General features: G+C 34.7%; 1 protein-coding gene across 1 annotated transcript in view; it reads right to left on the bottom strand.

The window, feature by feature from the left end:
* Positions 1–15,600, bottom strand: part of porb (P450 (cytochrome) oxidoreductase b) — a 39,138-nt gene extending 23,538 nt beyond the window's left edge. Inside the window, exons 1-2 of the mRNA XM_048159726.1 lie at positions 15,321–15,600; positions 9,677–9,869 (exon numbers count right to left, since the gene is read on the bottom strand). Of these exons, the coding sequence (XP_048015683.1) occupies positions 9,677–9,852 (176 nt within the window). The 5' untranslated portion in view covers positions 9,853–9,869; positions 15,321–15,600. The remainder of the gene's footprint in view (positions 1–9,676; positions 9,870–15,320) is intronic.
* Positions 15,601–20,953: the final 5,353 nt, after the last annotated feature.

Below are 20,953 nucleotides of genomic sequence, written 5' to 3'. Positions count from 1 at the left end.
TCGGTTTTTATCACAGTTTTAGGGTCATGGTTTCGGTATGGTTCGGAATATGCTATGTTAAGGGAAAAAAGGACTACTGTCAAATAAAAATAAAGAAAAAAAAATCAAACTACAAGCAACAGCACAAATAAATACAGTAGAGCAAACATACAAATAAAATAAACAGTGCTTTTCAGGTTTTTCAGGTATCCAACAGTAGTTTTCAGGTACAGAAATTGAATAAAGTAGCTAATCAAATGTAAAACAACAATGCATATAATCTTCACTGTATAAATTAAACAGTAATCATTATTAATTATTAATTAAGTTACAAAAGCTATTCAGTTAAAAGCAGTGAGTGATTTCCATGTCTTTAGTTGTTTGATTAACATTAAAAACACAGACAGCAGAAATATTAGGCTGCTGTCACTTTAAGACACAATGCACGGATACAGTACACTGATACTAAATACATGCGTTCTTTCTCCAGTGTTTAAGTTCACTTAAGACATAACCTACTATGTTTGTTAGAATACTCGCCAAGACGGGCATGTTGACATAATTTTTGTGTAAATTTGTCCGTTCAAGCGCAAGACTTTGAAGAGAACTCAATATTTAAACGCTGTGCACGCTTCGGATATGTGCAAAAATCTTCTCACAGTTCTCACCATTACATTCCTTCTGTATATGCATTTGTAAGTTTCCCATTCAGATTTAAAATTTAGTTTGCACTAGTCAGTTTACTGGTATTTTGCCATTATTTAAATCCCCACAATAAGCATGTCTTAGGGGGCTTTCACACTGGGCTCGTTTGCTGCGGTCCGAGCCCGGGTGCGATTGTTCCCGGTGCCCCCCGCAGCGTTGGTCTGGTTTCACACTCAAATTGATTCTATCGAACCCTGGTGCGCTTGCGTTCATCTTACGTCTTCACAGACGTGCACGGCGCACGATAGAAAACAAAACGCGGTCAGTAAATTGTGTTTTTTTATTAATTTGGCGCTATTATGTGCAGCAGAGTAAACAACATTTGGGTTTCCTGCATGTGTGTCGCATGTAGACGGTTTTCTGCTGCTCGCAAACAGACTATTTTGAGGACACAACTGATTACCATTCATTTGCCGCTCTGATTACACTCGCAAAGCGCGGATACACTGCAGGCTCACTCCTGCTCGAAATCATCAACACTATCATCTCTTACATGTGTTTTATTGAAGTACATATATTATTAATCGGCTAAAACGCATACGCAGGTTACTTTACTTCCTGAACAAGTGCGCACCCGAGTCCGTGTTGCTTCATATTCACGCGAACCATGGCACAGTCCAAGCGCAACCGAACTCAGACCACCTCCTTCAGGTAGTCTCGGGTTTGGTACCCCGGTGTGCAGCTGCAGCCAGGTTCGCATGACTCATAGTTTCGAACTAAACTGCCAGTGTGAAAGCCCCCTTAATCCATTTTATGCTTGATGTGCTGCGATAAATGAAGTAGGAGGAGGAACCGCAGAGAACAGAGAGCAGATTTTCTTCACTCGTGAGAAGAAACCGCAGAGAAAGATGTTATTCGAACATATTATTTGCCAAGCAACATTATATTTTTAATTTGCTGTGCCTGTGTTGTTAATATATTACTCGCACCTGATTTGCGATTCTACATTAATTTGTGCTGCTCTTGGTAGATTGCGTTGGTCATTATGGAAATGAGCTGCTGCGTCTGTGTTCAATAGGCCTACGAACTAGTTAGGGCCCGAGCACCAATGGTATGATGTCCCTATTGTAATTGCTCGGTCAATTATTCTTCTTCTCCAAAATGAATCACATTTTTGAGGGCCTAAACATGCTCAAAAACTCATTAAACTTTGCACACGTCTCAGAAGTGGTGAAAATTTATATCTGATATGGGTTTCAGAATTAGGTGTGGCAAAATGGCTCGATAGTGCCACCTACAAAATTTCATTTAAGCGCCCTTTTTCACATACAAGTATGACATTTGGTAGACACATGCAGTGTTAATTTCGTTGAGGAATAATTTGTCATAATTTTCTTCAACAACATTTTTTCACAGACGAAAACGAGACGATGACTAAATAAAAATGTGTTTTGAATGACTAAAACTATGACTAAAATCTACTCAAATTTTCATCAACGAATAAACACGAGATGAAAATGATAGAGAGGGACGATTTGGGAAGATATCCAGTCAAGACTGCTGTCCTGTGTGGAAGATGAGCACATTTGAAGTGTAATGTGCTGATCTAACCGTGGGAAAAAACGGTGCTGTTGCGCGCTCTAAAGGCTCGCCCAGCAGCACTTTAGACTGCGTCACAATTAATGAATAGCGCACATTTATGCCAAGCGATTGCTTATAAGCTAATGTTGATGAATTATGACAATGTTTACTACACAATGTTTATATATGGTAGTATGTTTTAGACAGTTGTAAGAATTCTATCACCCTCATCTGAACGAGCAGCCTGCTACTGCTACAGTGCAGACTGTAGACATTTCAAAATAAGAGTCATGGTGTATTTCGGGATGGTTTATAATTATTATTTTTTCCTGGTCATTATTGTCATTTTGTTTACACAATAAACTGAATTTAATTTAATTTAATGTCTAATATTTAATTCATAGTAAACGACTGTATCTTCTGTCACACGAAGGAAAGACTAAGAACATTATTTGACACATTATTCTATATATTTTACAGGTATAAGGGTTATTAAAGTCAACTAATTCTAAAACCATAAAAAATTGTCATTACTTGAAATAAACGTTAACTGAAATAAAATAAATATATAAAAAAATGAATTTCTTTATTTCATCTAGTTTCCAAGCTTTAGCTTAACCTGATGTACTAAACACATTTAAAAGCAAAAACTAAAACACAAACACACAAAAAATGACTAAAACTTTTAAATAAAATTACAATGAAAGCAGAAAAACTAAAAAAAATCAAATCTAATCAAAATTTTAAACAAAAACTATAATAATACCTCAATGATAAGTGTGTCAATCCCTGACAAGTTCTGAATTGAGCTCTCTTTTGTGTGTTTTTGCACTTGAACAGTCAAAAACTGGCCACTTTAAGTACAGTTGGTTGTCTTAAGTGAACATAAACAGTTTAGAGAGTATATCAGATGTATATCAGTGTATTGGATCTGTGTTTTGTTAGAGAAATGCTTACTTAATGCATTACAATTTAACTAAATTAGATTTTAGTTGACTGAATCTACTGTAGATTTAGTCGACTAAAATCTTATGATATATACCCTCGGTTTCACAGACAAGGCTTAAGCTAGTCCTAGACTAAAATGCATGTTTGAGCTGTTTTAACTAAAAACAACTTGTATAGACATATCTTAAAACATGTCAGTGCAATTGTTTTGTCTCAAGATGCACACCAGTGATGTTTTTTTCTAAGGTACTTTTATAAAGGATACTTAAATGTCCTAAATGAACTAAGGCCTAATCCTGGCTTAGGCTAAGCCCTGTCTGTGAATCCGGGCCTTATTCGACTAAAAGACTATGACTAAAACTACATCAACATTTGCTGTCAAAATTAACACTGGACACATGTAACAGCTCAATACCTACAAAAAGTCCCTGGGTGCAAAATCCAACGTGAAACTGATCTAGAGTTTTCACTGAAAGATTTGTCTGGGGCGGCCTGACAAAATTTGATGTTTCGCTATGAAACAGGAAGTTGTTGTATCTCGGGCATACAATGTCTGATCTGTCCCAAACTTCACATGTTTTATTAAGAGCCCTGGCCTGAAGACATCTATATGCCAATATTCAGTTATAGTCATAGCGCCACCTGCGGGCAACAGGAAATGTACTGTTTTGCACTGTGATTTAATCCGAGCAACATCATGTTTGGTCAGTCTAATCTTAAGGCCTTAGCGATGTTAAATTGAAAAGATCTTGAGTTTTTGCTGAACGGCGTGTTTGTGGCGGCCTGACAAAGTCTGATGTTTCGCCATGAAACAGGAAGCTTTTGTAAGTCAGGCATACAATGTCCGATCTGCCCCAAAATTCACGTGTGTGATAAGAGTCCTGCCCTGAACAATTCTACATGACAATATTCAGTTATAGTAACAGCGCCACCCAATGGCAACAGGAAGTGATGTGCTTAACACTGTGATGCACTACTAGCAGCATACTAAAATATGCAATTGAGTACTAAACATGCTACAAACATTCTAAAACATTATAGCAACACTTAGCTGAGTGCTAAAGCATGCTATTATCGTCATGAAACAGGAAGTTGTTGTAACTCATGCATAGAATGTCTAATCTGCGTCAAACTTCAAGTTTGATAAGTGCCCTGGCCCGAAGACATCTACATGCCAAAATTTAGTTATAGTCATAGCGCCACCAGCTGGTAGCAGGAAGTGTGGCAAATACAAATTACTGATGTTGTCCTATTATATTTATATACTTAAATGCACATTGCCCACCGTGTTCTGTTTTCCTAAAGCAACCGGGTGGTGGTTGCATGGGAGCGAGGGCCCTTTCTTCGCTGCTTGCAGCTTTAATTTAGAATTGATTCTTGGAATTGATTCCGAATTTTGTAATCAACAGAATCAATCAAACTGCACCTTTAACAGCTGACTGCATGCCTTTTGTTTAATAAAATATAAGAGCTCTTTTGCACATTTTTAAACAAAAAATTTCCATTTTTCCTTTACAGACATAGATGTAAATACAGTTTTGCCACTAATTAAAAGATAAAATCTGTGAAACAGTAACATTAGGGGCTGGACTGATGAGTGCGGATACTGGAAGACAATAACAAACCATTATTAGATTGATTTATAGGATCATTCATTACACATTTTCATATGTATATGTGGTGTGCTATAGGGACAAAGGCACACTCAGCTAACTTTGTAAATGGTTACAGGGAACTGGGTATCATAAACGATACATAATCATAACACACCAACCTCAGTTTATAATCATTAATTGGGTGTGATAAAACAAAGAAACAATTATGTCATGTTATTCCGATGCATGTTTCATGATTTAAAGGGGAGCGCACAAGCCTACTGCATGTATAAGCACAATACTTCAGTCTGACCACCTTTTTATTAAAGAATGCAAGAACAGAATACAAACATCACATTAAAGAGCATTAGAATTAGAATAGACAAGGTTATGCATCACATCAAACATTAAATATGAGTAAAACTTTACAAATTAACCCCTTAGCATTCCTACAGTGAAACGCTAACAATAATAATGTTTGAATTGCTTTCATGCACTTTACCCTTAATACAATCATCAAGTATTATATCAAAATGAAGATGTTCAAATAAAGCAATATTTCCAAATATTCAAAAATAACTAGTCTTAAATCAGACATATTTTCCTAGTTTGAGTGCAATGATTGGATAGCATTATATTATAGACATAAAACGAACATTAATCATAATAAACCTGCCACAAAAATAAAAAAAGCATTACAAATAAAATTAAAACAACATATTGTGATTATTTCTCTAGCAGTAACCTGAGCAGCGTGCCATTCCTCATTTATGACTGTGGCAACACCGACAGCGCTGACAATTGGCTCACTCAGATAATGATGCACATTAAAACTGAAAATTAATATTAACCTTTATTTATCCAGGCAAGTCACTTAAGAACAAGTTCTTATTTTCAACAATTTCACTAATTTTTTGTAGCACAATTTTATGGCATATATGTGCAATTCATTGCAAATCAATGATAATTAAGAGATGGAAAATGTTACCCAAAAGTCTGTTGTGTCATATTTATTACATTAACATGAAAAATGTAAAAAGAATTTGTAATATTTAACATTAAAAAATAATGTATGAATAATTAAGAAAACCAAATTGCTTAAGTACAGTAAATGTTTATCTTACATTTACTTTATAAAAATCATTAAAGATTTCTGAGCAAAAAAGACTTTACTTAATAAAAAAAGTATGAATTATCAATCAGAGGACAGAAGGCATGAAGTAGATTGTGTAAAACAAGTTTTTCAGCAAAGTTTTGGTCGTATTGATCATTTATAGGGCCTAGAAATTAGCGTATTAAATATTATACAGCATTATACAATATATTCATAAATAGGCATTATACTTATTTTTTAACAGAATTTTAAAATAATATTTAGTTTAAGTTATGAGAGAATAAATATTTTTTAAAAAATCTGGCTATAATGTTGTTATACGCATTGCCAAACAAGCATTCTGTTTTCAATTGATTTATACCCCCAAACAGGCAATGTGACCTGGGAGATACAAACATTTACAGACGAATTATGAAAAATATAAATATTAAATTCATAAAATTGTCAACATAAATGTAATAAGCTAACACTGAACAACAACTTTTTATACATGTAAGTCCCCTCCAAATATTGTAAATATGTGAAATGTATCAACTTTTATCAGAAGGTTAGTAGATTTCCCACTACAGGTGGTCATGTGGTTTTAAATGCTGACCGTAAGGTAAAAAAAAAAATTAGGAAACAAAGTCAATATATCTAAATATTCACAACAAACAAACACCTTTTCAACATGAAACCAAGAAATGAGACCCAAACTTTCCCTGCCTCACCCCACAGCCTCTCAAACGTTTGCATCACCCAGGTCACGTTGCCCCCTTTAGGATTAAATACCGCGATATAGCAAAATCTCTAACGATAGACATTTTATACCATGGTAACGATAGTATATATCGTCATACCGCCTAGCCCTCTGACATTTCAAATAATGACTTTATATAAGGAAAGCAGAAACACTTAAGTGTTTTCCCAGTGCACCAGTCACTAACACTCATCTCTTCTGAGGCAACGAGTGACAATGAATGGGCAATTTGTTTTGAATGATCCCTGCTCTTCTCCAACGCTACATTTTAATGTAAACAAAAATGGCCACGCACAGTCACCTACCAATCTTAGATGAAAAAGGATGATCCTTATAAAAGTATTAAAATCACATTATATGTTTATTAAAGTGTATTTAACCCTTATAGGTTCTTTGGGGTCTGCACAGACCCCAAACGACGTTTGCTCAATTAAAAAAAATGTTCTCTTTTTCCAAATGACATGAAACTTTGTACAGTTGTTAACACTTTCTAGATCTACAAAGAAAAAAAAATTGGAGTGATATCTTGTTTTTATGTTAGTGTAAAAAAAAGGGTCACACTCAGGGTCTTCGGGGTCTCCACAGACCCCAGACAACAAAATGTAATTTTGTAACAAAATAATTGTTTTTTAAAAAACAAATGTAATTTTACTCTGTTTATTAATGTTTTTACTTAATATTTGTGCAGTTTTTGGAGGATTTGTCATATCTTTTAAATTTATATAAATAAATAAATAAATAAATAATTTTTTTTATACAAAAACAGCTTATGTAAAATTCACTTTATAAAAGACCCACATTTCTAACTTTCATTCATGGGATAACATGGATAATTTGACATGGTTTAGTGTAAGATTTTTGCCCACCTTTTGGAAAATGCAGTTTTAAAAGTAAAAAAAATATCACTTTTACCAGTAGACGGCTGCAGAGCTCCATTATTTCCTTTGTGTTATTTGACTGACGGAAAGACATCTTTTCACAAGTATTTTTCAGTTGGATTTATATCTAAATATTATGAAATCACAATTATGACAATAAAAGACAATAAAAATGACTTTTTGTCAAAGTTTAGCATTTTTTTGTACTGAAAAAAATATGTTTTTCAAAAATGTTGATTTTGAGGATGAATATTGTCCATTTTCTAAATGGAGTCTCATCATCATGTAACAATATTGAAAAACTGATTTTTTTCATTACAAAAAATACTAAACTTTGACAAAAAGTAGGCTTTATTGTTATAATTGTGATTTCAGAATATTTAGATATGAATCCAACTGAAAAAAACTTGTGAAAAGATGTCTTTCAGTCAGTCAAATAACACATAGCAAATAGTGGAGCTCTAAAGCTATCTACTGGTAAAAATGATAGTTTGTTTACTTTTATAACTGCATTTTCCAAAAGATGGGCAAAAATCTTACACTAAACCATATCAAATTATCCATGTTATCCCCATGAATGAAATTTAGAAATGTGGGTCTTTTATAAAGTGAATTTTACATAAAAAGCTGTTTTTGTACAAAAACCTATTTAAAAAAATATTTTTAAATTTATTTATATAAATTTAATAAATATGATAAATCCTCCAAAAACTGCACAAACATGGAGTAAAAACATTAATAAACAGAGTAAAATTACATTTGTTTAAAAAAAAAAAAAAAAAGTATTTTGTTACAAAATTGCATTTTGTTGCCTGGGGTCTGTGGAGACCCCGAAGACCCTGAGTGTACTTCCCAAACGAAGACCGCACAAGGGTTAAGAAACATAATATCAGATTAAAATAAAATAACATTTTCAAATTAGTAATGTTTTCATCATTTTTTCCTCCAGTGAGAAATGATGTCTAGTCCCACACTATAATGTGTTTAGTAGGTCTGGTATACTACTATAAAATGGTGTTAGCTGCATATTTTATTTAAACTTTTAATTTATGATTTTGATTTACATACAGCCTTTTTCCATTGGTGACAATTTTCCAAGTGTGAATGCTTTGCAGAAATACAAATGTTTGCTACTATTCAGTTATGTCATTATTGGGCTGAATTACAATATGAAATATTAGGCTATTATTTGCTGAACCATTTATGGAATTTATATTTATATGTTTGTTTGTTTGTTTTTTTTAATTCAAGTAACATTTTTCTTTCCCAACACTATTCCTGTCTGTCTCTTAAGCCAGGTGATGTATGGGATAGAGATAAATGAAGCACAAAATGTGTCCTTCTATGAGGAAGTTACAGCTGCAGTTCATTATCTCTCTTTATAAGCTCAGGAGTGACTATAATGTCTGGCATTGAATAAGACCTTTGCCAATGACATTTCTCAAGGCTAAGCAAGCAATAAACATTCCATGCAACTCCTGCGTCAGCAGTATGAAGTACGGCATAAGAAAACACAAATGTTTCCAGGAGGACTGTAGCTTTTTAGCAGGAAGTACAATGATAACGGCATTGCAGCTGTCAATTTCATTTCTTCCTCTTTTTTTTCAGACAAAATAAGCACATTTCTCCTAAAATTCTCATTAATGTAACACCAAATTTCAAAGTGACAAGTTACCAACAGCAAGCAATTTGCCCATCCACACTGAGCCCAAAACTGCTGCGTGAGGTGACAGAATGACAGAAGATATAACAGGAGATATTTGTGTTTAATATCCTGTTTTGTTGAGCAGGACTTTGGACCAATCACATTTCATAATCGGCAAAAAAAAATTTAATTTGTGAGAGTGAGAGTGAAAAATAATGAATTAACCAAAAATAAATAGCATAAATTGGTACAACACACACTACCATGATGTATGCTAACAGTTGCATTTTACAATTTTAATAATACTCATTTACGGTAGCTTTACAATAAAAAAAAAGTATAATTATCTTAAAAAGAAGCTTCATTACCTTTATTAATTTTGAGGTCAAATATGACCCAACAATTTCTGGACAGTTCATGACTTGTCATTGAACAAAAAAAGATATCCAAGACTTTATAACAAGTGAAGATTTTTCCAGTTTTGCATTCTACTGTTCTCCACTCTTTATCTGGAGAAACGTGACTTATTTCATAAACATGTCAGGTACTTACGCAGTCTCTAGCTTTTTAAACTCTGGAATGGGTTCAGTTTTTTTGCGGAATATCAGCCAGTAGATGAGCAGGCCAGCGATGAGAGAGAAGAGGAAGAGGTCCAGGTTACTGAAGAAGGGCTCGTCCTCATTCATCAGTTCCGGCTGAGTGGAGGGATCGGGCTGTGTGTCTGCCATTGTTACGAGGAGCACAGCTGCATTAAGAGAAAAGAGAAAACATACACTCTTGTTACAGTGATGAAAATGTTGTGATTTTCTAAAAAGGACATTTTGGCAAATTCAATAACATCTGTAAGTCTCTTCTATATTAGGTGTAATCTGCATGGTGTAAAAGCACATTTAGTAACCTTGCAATAAAAACCAAGGTATGCACTAGTCTTGCCACAATATCATGACATTCATACTGGTATGGTATCCATGTTCTAAAAAAATCAAAACTATGAATTAAAATTCAAACTGAAAAATAAAGAAAATTAAATAATTAATTTACACACTTAAAGGATTAGTAATCTAAAAATATAGAAAACATGTGCAGTGAGGTGTCAGAGTAGTGCCTGTGTGAAAGGAGCGATGACCTCTACTTGGGTCCTTAAAAAAAAAAAAAAAAAAAAAAAAAATGGTATTCAGTCACAAGACTTGCAAAACATCCATAGAAGGCCAGTAATTTTGCCATCTGTTTCAAGCCACAAATACAAAGACATGTGAACAAACTGAAAGTTTTGGGTTCCATACAGCACCAGCACAAAAAAATTGGGACATTCTTAAACACTTAATGTGAAAAACGCTCGACGTGCCCTAATGTACTAAGACAGTGACCTTAAAAGATCAAATTCAATATACACCTTATTGATGATGATGCATATACAGGCAAGCAGATGAGCCAAGAATATGAACGCAACACACTAAATTGCATTTTGAGTTCATATTCTGGCTGGCTGCATCTGTTCATTTGTATGCACCATCAATAAGAAGCATACTGAATTTGGTGTTTAATATCACTGTCTTAGTACATTAGTTCTTAGTATAAACCTGGTAAAAAACTGGAACGCAGCAGAGGAAAGCCTTGTTTTGCCCTTCAGGTGGAAGTTCCTCTAAGGGTGTGATGTCTTGTGAAAACTATTAATTAACGGCTGTTGCTGCTCTTCCCTAATTTTCCATAATCTTTCCTTCCCTAATGCATGAAAGGCTTGCCACGTAGTGGTCTGATGACTACCATAAACTGTAAAAAAAATATGGACGTAGTGTCCGTGACGTCACCCATAGAGTTCTGATGAGTATTTTTGAAGCGAAAATGAGGCCGCTGCCATCTTAGCAGCATGTGACCGCACGTCACTCCCGGATAACTGAAAATAGGAAAAAAGGCGGCACGTGGATCAGAGCTTACATGAAACCTGAAACCACGCCCGCCTAGCACGACGTGACCATGTTCAGCAGGCAAATAAGCTATCTGAAATATTAATAAAGATAACAAGTTATATCATTAGAAAGTTATAAAGGTTTACTGTCAATCTACGGTGTTTTTTTAAGATATAGATGCTCCAACACCAGTAATTTGTGTTGGGTGTGCAAATAACACAAAAATCAAACGGGACTTGTGTTAAGTGTTAAATCCATGAAAAAAAAATCCACTATAAGGAGAATAATCCTGGAATGTTTTCAACAAAAACCTTAATTTCTTTTCGACTGAAGAAAGGAGAACATGGACATCTTGGATGACATGGGGGTGAGTAAATTATCAGGAAAATTTTATTTGAAAGTGAACTAATCCTTTAAGACTTAAGACTTAAAAAGTCAAAATTCTGACATATTACATTCAAGAAATTATGCAATCTGAGCAACGTTTAGGATGTAAAACTGTACCTATATATCTGTATTATTTCTCAAATGTTCTCTCAAACAAATGAGCACGTGTCCAAAGTAGAATTTTTAAAAATAGTGCAGCAGTTTTAGTTATAATATCCAAGCAGTGCTGTCGGAGTTTTATAGCTGCTATTGTCATTGTAGTAAATCTCAAGACGATCCAACAACGTGTGCTGTTTATCTTCCGCATGCGAGCACATCTACACAGACGCACATCAGTCTCGACTATTAAAGGCGCTCTAAGCGATTCTGAGCAGAGTAACTTCCTGTTGACGTTTGGAGTGTTGTCAAACAAAACAGAGGCTAGCTAGACCCTCCCTCCTACTCCTCCTGGCCCTCCCCTCCGTGCTTCCTGAAACAGTCATGAACACGCATTTAAAATGTAAGTAGCTTGCGTATTGACGCTGCTTGTCGGTTATTGGCTGGAGCATGTTTATTATGTTAAGTGGTCCAGGCTGCACCAGTTTGTTTTTATTGCAGTTTTCGGAGCTTGTGGCGACTACAGAGACTGTGTTTTTTTACAGTGTGTTCAGGGGACAGGCAGCTAGCGCATAGTGAGGAGATGTTTGCGGTATGTGACAAAAAAAAAATTGGGCCTAAAAACGCGTCAAATCGCTTAGAGCGCCTTTAATGCAGCAAGCCATATTTTATAATTGTATAAAATAATCGAGGAAAAAGCACAAATACGGCTAAGATGCCAAATTCAGTGGCTAAAATTAGCTGCTGAGGTAACATGACGTCTCACAGACAGCAGCGGCATACCTGTCACTCAAGTGACCACGCCCTTAATTAGGCAGATCTTTAAGGCTTAATATAATTTAAACGGATGAGTTATAAAAAAATTCACCCCCCTCACAGTTGTCATGAAGAGCAAAATTAGCAGTGTAGACCAAAACCACAATTTGCACCAGGCTGTAAACGTTTTTTTTTTTTTCTGCTGTAAAATTAGGTATTTTAACATGGGACTCAATGAGATTCTGCTCTCTTTTAGCAGCCTGTCCCTAGCGGCCAGTTGATGAATTGCAGTTTAAGTCACTTTCGTATTGGCTTCATGAGAAACTGGGGGAGGTTGCCGCTTGGTGACTACACATTATTTACGACTAGGACTGCGCAATATTGGAAAAAACTGACATTGCAATATATTGCAATATGAAAGAAAATCACCAGATAACTTGAATGGCTCAATTTGGAAAGAATTAATAATTCTAGGATGACTGGGGTGATTTTGTAGGTGAGTGAATATGCATAGAAAATAATAAAACAAATTACAAGCATATATAAAAAAGACACAAACATTTTGTAAAATAATATATAGTGTAAATAATACATAGTCTCACTGTATAAATAAACATAATTGATCTGTATTAAAACTACAAAAGTAATTTTTCTCAGGGGCTTCTGTCACTTTAAGACCGAACGAGCGGTGCGGATCCAAAATACTATTTCACATCCGGTCTTGTGAATATTCTACTTAAATGTTACTTAACTTAATGTCAAAACAAACTGATTCAAATAAGCCAAATCAGAAATGAAATTTGTATAACCTTCTTTTATCACCCAATAGCAGACAACACTACTATTATCTCACAGCTTTGCTTACAAACATTGCCATATTCAACCTACAAAGTCCATATCACCACCATAGCAACTGGGTTTCTATATCAACCCATCATTGCAGTAATATTAAGAGCTTGCAGCAGTTGCTCCCTGAGACACATATATTATCAGTCACTGTCATCTGAGGGAAGGGGATTGTAAAAGTCACTAATACAGGAACTTGCTGTGATCTGTGAAGATCCAAGTGGTTCCGGCAAAACCGCACTTTTGTATTCTTCAAAAAGCTTACGCTGTATGTCCTACGCCTTCCCTATTCTACTTACGGAAAAAATCTAACTGCCGCTGCGTTTGTTCCGTAGGTAGAATAGGGAAGGCGTAGGACATACAGCGCAAGCTTTTTGAAGAATACGAAAGTGCGGTTTTGGCGGAAGCACTTGGAAGGCGATCATTTGTTTATATAAAGCATATACATTTACATTTTTTTTCGAAAATGACAGATCGTTTTGCTAGATAAGACCCTTATTCCTCGTCTGGTATCGTTTAAAGATGCACTGAAACTGTAATTTTGACCTTCAACTGTTTGAAGGCCATTGAAGTCCACTATAAGGAGAATAATCCTGGAATGTTTTCATCAAAAACCTTCATTTCTTTTCGACTGAAGAAAGGAGAACATGGACATCTTGAATGACATGGGGGTGAGTAAATTATCAGGAAAATTTTATTTGAAAGTGAACTAATCCTTTAAGACTTAAGACTTAAAAAGTCAAAATTCTGACATATTAAATCAAAATTAGGACATAAAATGTCAAAATTATGTTAAGTTTTTTTTTTTTTTACTTCTCATAATTATGACATAGTATGTCATAAATTCAACTTTTTATGTCATAATTAGGACTTACCAGAGCATGATTTTTTTTTTAAGGATGGAAATGGTCTTCCATAGACTTGCATGTTTTGTTCTACAACATAAATTAAGCAAAGCAAGACAATTTTCTTCATTTTCTTACAAAATACAGCAGCTAGCTTCAAAATTCACATTTGAGGAATGACACATATAACTGATGTTGTAGAGCAAAATGTAGTCACTTTATGTAACTAAAGACCTTTAATTAAACCTATGCAATTCTGATCATCTAAAAGAAATTCCAGAGGGAACACATGGCTCGAAAATTCTAATACTCTTTCAGATTTTAAGACTACAAATTGAGGAAAAAACTAAAATTTTGAGATTAAAAACATTGAGATTAATAAGAAAGCAGATGTTTTGTGACTTAACTGTGTTAAACATAATGTATTACTGAACATAATTCATGCTCCCATCATGAAAAAGGAAAAAAAATGAGAATGTGCATTTGACAAATCTGTCAAATCACGTGTTTGAAAAATCTGCTTTGTCAGCAACAGACACAGAACATGAACCAGCTCAAGATACCAATATCGCAGTCGACAAGCTTTAATGCTTTAAACTGATATCTCTCAGCAGACCAACCAATTCATAGTGAGAGAAATTAATGGAGTCAACATGCAAATGATCTCTACAAGAAAAAAAAGTGCAGTACACCAAACATTGTTGCAATCTACAATTGTACAAAACGAGGTTCTAACTCAGTTTAAGATTTTCATTGCATATATTTTTTTGTACACATAATTACTTTTTAAACGTAAAATCGCAAGTTAATTCATGAACTGTGTGTACTGCACTTAATATTCACACTTTTTAATATTTAAAACAAGAAGTTCACATTATGTATCATCAACATTATGTGAATCCATGAGGCCAAATTATTAGCACGGTTAATGACTATTAGTTATATTGTACTTTCTCAACAATGTAAAAAAACCTACTTATTAAATTACTAAATCACAGAGTATATTTTATTTATTTAATTTGTAAACGTAAAAGAAAAAGCATTTGTGGGAATCAATGAGCATATTCTAAAATGTTGAGCAAACGTGGGAACACTAAACTGTAGAATGAAGTCTGAAGTGAAACCCATTATATATGTGTAGTGTGAGGTCTTTTTGATTGTTTACATATTGTTTCTATAAAACTGAACAACAAACTGGGAACTAAAGACACAATACTAATCCACTGGAAATCTTCAGCGGCATCTAAATGCTGACATTATCATTGTCACTTAATATCTAATCAATTTAAGTTGACTGCTATATTGATACAAACTTTAAGAGATAGTTTTAAATCATGTAAGTTTGAGAAAAGTTCTTACCTGCTCTCTTCAGCACTGACAAGCGACTCTCACGATGCGGAAAACTGATGTCACTCCTCCGTCATACACGCTCGACTAGTCCATTCCAATGAGGGGGGGAGAAGTGAAATATTTGTAAATGTATGGGTTTTTTTCGTGGTTAAATACAACCATATTTATATGTAGTATTTATTTTTCGTAGTTTCAAATATGTAGTAGTGTGTCCTTATTTCGCGTTGTGGTAGTATAATGCAGTGTTGTACTTCAATCTATATCCACCTGTTGATGCAGTGGACGCTTCTAAAAGATGTTTTGTAATGTTGCACATGCAACGTGAAATAATCCATTTCAAAGTGCAGCGGGTTAAGGGTGATGGTTATGTAATCAATAGAATGGCGCAACATGTCTTCACGTCCCTGAATCCGCAGTAACCTTCCTCCGTCATGGGGTTACAAAAATATAACCAGGGGAAACAAAACGTTTTCCATGTTTCCTATAAATAAGCCTAATTGTTTTGTCATGAAATTAGAAAATACATTTGTTTAATTGCAAAAATGAAATCTGGAATCTGGAATTTTATCTATTGGGTCACCAAAATATATTTTTTTGAAACTTTTTTTATTGATTGAAATGTCTCCTTTAATAATGTTTAAAAACATGACATACAATTTATCTTCATATTAGAAATGATTTAGTTTTTTTTTAGTTGACACCACCTATTTTGTCATGTCCTTAAAGTTCTTCTGTGAAAGTGTACTTGGGATATGAATAATAAAATGAGAAAAAAAGTCCATTCATTTTGCCATTCCCATAAATATCCTTTTTTGCTGGTAGCCTAATGTTTTTTGTTTTTTTTTCTAAGTAAATTCATGATTATTCATTAAAATCACATCATTTAGTAACCTCAGTACCTCAGTAACCCCTCAACCCTGATACACAAACCATTCTCCCCCTATAAAAATAATGAACTGATACTTATGTGACATCATTAATAGGAAGTGACATCATAGAAGTCTTCTGAACTGACACAGGCAAGTTACCACCTTCTTTAATAATTATAACTAAATTATTTTGTGAAATTGTGTTAGTCAAGCTTAACACCGTTACATCAATTACAGATAAAAAACTATTACTTGTGAAAATTATCTTTGTTATTTCAACATTATTCGTGATTTCTTAATATCATGCATGTCATGCGCTCTCCATTTATTCACTAGATTTAGAGCAGTGGCCAATTTGGGCAAAAAAATCACAACCCCGTCACACCTACATTTGTTTTATTTTATTTTATTTTTTTGTTAAGTTTATGAAAAAGTCATTTAAAGTTAGTTGAATTCTGACTGAAATGTTCAGTGCAATCATAAGAATACTGATTTTAGTTCAAATTCCGAAGTTAAGCCTTTGATAAAAAATGATGAGGTTGCTGTCACAAAAAGTGCCCATTTCAGGCTTTAGTATTAGCAAAAGTGTGAGATTTGATGTAACTTTTATATTTGCAATTACTGAATTAGTGTGATTTTATAATATTATTCAGTAGAATTTAGTACATTTTATAATAATATTCAGAGAGCTCCCATAGTGTCCATAACTTAAAATAATGACCAATAATAATAGGGATTTGATGCCCAAGATGGGAAAATACGTTTTTCTGGAAGTTAAATGTCATTAATGTTGTGGGGTGTTCAGAAAAGTAATACATTTTGGTAAAAAAAGTAATACATTTTGATAAAAAACCTTTTATCCATATGTTTCTTTAATCTTTACGTGATCCCTTTAAGCTGTTATAGGGATAGTTCTACCCCCACATTGTCAATCCAAACCCTTAAGTCTTTTGTTAATTTTTGCAATACAAATTAAAATATTTTTAATGACATCTGAGAGGTCTAAGAGTGTGTCTGCCTCCTTAACAATGCTAAGAAGGCTGCTCCAGAGTTCAGGTGCTAAATAGGAAAAGGATCTACCACCCACAGTCGATTTATCAACTGACCAGAATTTCAAAACTGAACCTCTCAGATTTCATTAAAATATATTTTATTTTGTGTTTCAAAGATTAACCAAAGTTCGTATGGGATTAGGAGGACATGAGGGTGAGTAAATGATGACAGAATTTTTTTTTATCTCTTTAAGAAGTCTACTTCTCTCTGATACTGGGTCTAAGTGGTAACATGTGATTTGTGTGAAATTTGCACAAGAACGTTTTCAAAATCATGAATCATCACTAACTTTAGTACTAAAATGTATTCTAAATTTAAGGGAAAAAAAAGGAACTACTGAAACTGCATGTGTTAAAATGTATATTTAAACAAATGTGACTTGACTTATGTCATTTCAGTTTTTTCTTTTTAATAAATTTTGCATGGTTATCACAAACTGTTTTTTGCTTTGTCATTATGAGGCATGGAGTACAGCTTAATGTGAAAAAAGAATTATATTTAATGCATTTTAGCATTAAGCTGCAAATGTCAGTCTCGTAATTTCTGTGTCTGTGCCAGAGACTTTTCATATTCATGTGATTTTACGATTCCTGTTTTCCTTGGTTGCCATAGTGTTTGATTTTTCACCCATGTCCCTGTAATTTGCTCATTATCTCTGTATACTTTGTCAGTTTCTTCAGTCCTTTGTGATATGGTCCATTGGATTACCTTGGTTTGTAGATGTTGACATTTTCCCTTCAATAAAGCTGCAGTTAAATCTAAACCTCTCCTCCTTGCAAAGCGTGACAGAATGAGCGAACTCTAATGGATTTAGCAGCAATTCTCCTCACCCAGGAGGATTGCTCCCTCAAGTTTTTAGACCTGGCTAATTTTGTACATTACCCAGACGTGTCCCTCTGTGCTTTCTTTTATGCAGACTCAACACACGGACAAAGCCTGGAGATGGTCCTTGAGGGATCTTCTGTGTTTACATAAGGGTACTTCAAATATGCAGTGTTCCCATGTCTGGTGGTCCCAGAGGTTCCAAGCCCAGTGGCTCGAAGACCTGTCATGATCTCAGTCATCTCAGCACGGAGGCCACTCTTCTCCCTGTTGTCAAGGCCAAGGAGGCTACCATGGCCACAAGTACCATTTCCCTCTCCTTCGTCACAATCATAGAAGCCCTGGCCCTTCCTCTGGTTTTGTCCAGCAGGAAAGACTCTCTGGTTTCACACAGTAGTTCCTCCTACTCCAGTTCTGTCTGTTCTGTCATCAGCTCCACCAGTTCCATTTTGGCGCTGTTCAACTCCGCCAGCTCCACCATGGTCCCTAGTAAAGATCAACCTATAATCGGTTTTAATGATATTTTTTCTGATATTTAAGCATTTTTCTATAATCGGATATGGGTTTTGTAATATCGGATCCTCCATTAAATGGCACCATGTTGTGGGTGTATTGAGAGTTACGTATAAGTCCGCCATTATTTCACTTCAATGGTGTGTATAGGTAAAGTAACTTGCTTTGCTTTAAAGGATTAGTCCACTTTTAAATAAAATTTTCCTGATAATTTACTCACCCCCATGTCATCCAAGATGTTCATGTCTTTCGTCAGTCGAAAAGAAATTAAGGTTTTTGATGAAAACATTCCAGGATTATTCTCCTTATAGTGGACTTCAATGGCCTCCAGACAGTTGCAGGTCAAAATTACACTTTCAGTGCAGCTTCAAAGTTTCAGGCTTTAAATTATACCAGATGAGGAATAAGGGTCTTATCTAGCAAAACGATCGGTCATTTTCGGAAAAAAAAAAATACAACTGTATATGCTTTATAAACACAAAACATCACCTTGCACGTACTTCCGCTTTCCACATTCTTCAAAATGCTTACGCTGTATGTCCTACACCTTCCCTATTCTACTTACGGAAAAAAACGAAACTGGCGCCGCGTTCCTTACGTAAGTAGAATAGGAAAGGCGTAGGACATACAGCGTAAGCGTCTGGTATCCTTTAAAGCCCTTTGAAGCTGCACTGAAACCGTCTGGAGTCCATTGAAGTCCATTATAAGGAGAATAATCCTGGAATGTTTTCATCAAAAACCTTAATTTCTTTTCGACTGACAAAAGAAAGACATGAACATCTTGGATGACATGGGGGTGAGTAAATTATCAGGAAAATTTTATTTAAAAGTGGACTAATCCTTTAATTAATAAACTTTATTTAACATAACAGTCATTTATGCACATATAAGATTTTACATAAATAATTGATATGTAGTTTAAGCTTGGTGCTAAGAAATGGAGACAAAACTCATGTAATATGTCAAGTCATGTCCCAAAGATGTAACTTTACATTAATTAAATAAAACAGCCCTGAATCAGTGCCCTTGCAATAATGTATTCACTGTTTTGTTTGTTACTTTCCTCGTAATGTACAGCTTACTTATTCCGAGTTGTTCTCTATTAAACACAAAATCTTTTTAAATCTGTATTTTAAAATGAAGACAATTAGAAATTAGAAATAAAAAGATGTTTTTATTGTTGTAATATGAAAATGAAATTTAACATGGAAGATTACTAACATTCAACACCTTGTTTGTTTTTAAAAATTAAAGTATGGACTTACTTCACACAATCATTGCCAAGGGTGGAAGTGTGCAAAGAATGCCAAAGGAATGTGAGTGTGGGGTTAAAAAGGCATCAAGACACAAAAAAGCAGAAAAAAGGCAGACAAAGTGGCAAACATCTGATGTCCACTCAAAAATATACTTGACAGGATGATTACAGTGATAATTGATACAGACAATCAGCCTTTCACCATGTCTGAAAATAAAGGATTCCAGAGACTCATGGCTACTGCAGAACCAAGATATCCACTAAAGAGTGAAAAGTTCTACCGCATAGAATTGGCTTTTGCACCGGAGTAACCTTTTCATAGTTCCTAGAACTATTGGCGGAGATACTCGGATTTTGCCATGCTCGTACTGCAGGAACTAGGAACGATTTTAGTTGTAGGAACTCCTTTTGGGGGAACTAAATTAGCTCCTACTTAGGGTCTAAACCAGGACTATTGGAACTACCAGTGACGTAAGTGTATGTTCATTGATTAAACGCATGCGAAACACCAGTACCCGCCATTTTTAAAAAAAGCTGTGTACATACACTGTTTATAGCCTATATATTTATTCCACAAACTAACTCTATACAAACATGAAAAACATTGATAGATGGAACTCTCAAGTTAAGGAGAAAATCCAGCGCAACTTGACCAAGCGAAACATGATTATGTATTTCTGCTCAGCTACTGACATTGGACATCAACCACACAGTAAACTTTTTCATATACTGTCTTCTTTCGTTGTATAACAGTTCTATCTAACAACATATTAGACAGGCTGTTAAACAAATCTTAAACTAATGAAGACGGAGAATCTAAGCACTGTGTGCTCAGGCTCTGGTGTTCTCACCACCATCAAAATAAAGAGCTTACGTGACTGCATAGTTCCTACTGGTGGTGCGAATGCAACCAGGAAAATGGGGGAGTGCATTAGTGAGACTTTCTGGAAGAATGGGAAACTGACAGATAGAGTGGTTCTTGTTCTCAGGGACAGCAATGCTAACATTTTTAAAGGCATGAGAATTGCTGAACTACCTGACATGAACTGCAGTGCCCACACACATTACAGTTTGTTGTCAATGATGACCTTAACTCACAAAGAGCTGTTCAAAATATTCAGTGATGAGAA

This window comes from Megalobrama amblycephala, linkage group LG16 (assembly GCF_018812025.1).
Source record: "Megalobrama amblycephala isolate DHTTF-2021 linkage group LG16, ASM1881202v1, whole genome shotgun sequence".
In the NCBI taxonomy this organism is placed as follows: Eukaryota; Metazoa; Chordata; class Actinopteri; order Cypriniformes; family Xenocyprididae; genus Megalobrama; species Megalobrama amblycephala.
This window is presented reverse-complemented; position numbering and strand designations above follow the sequence as displayed.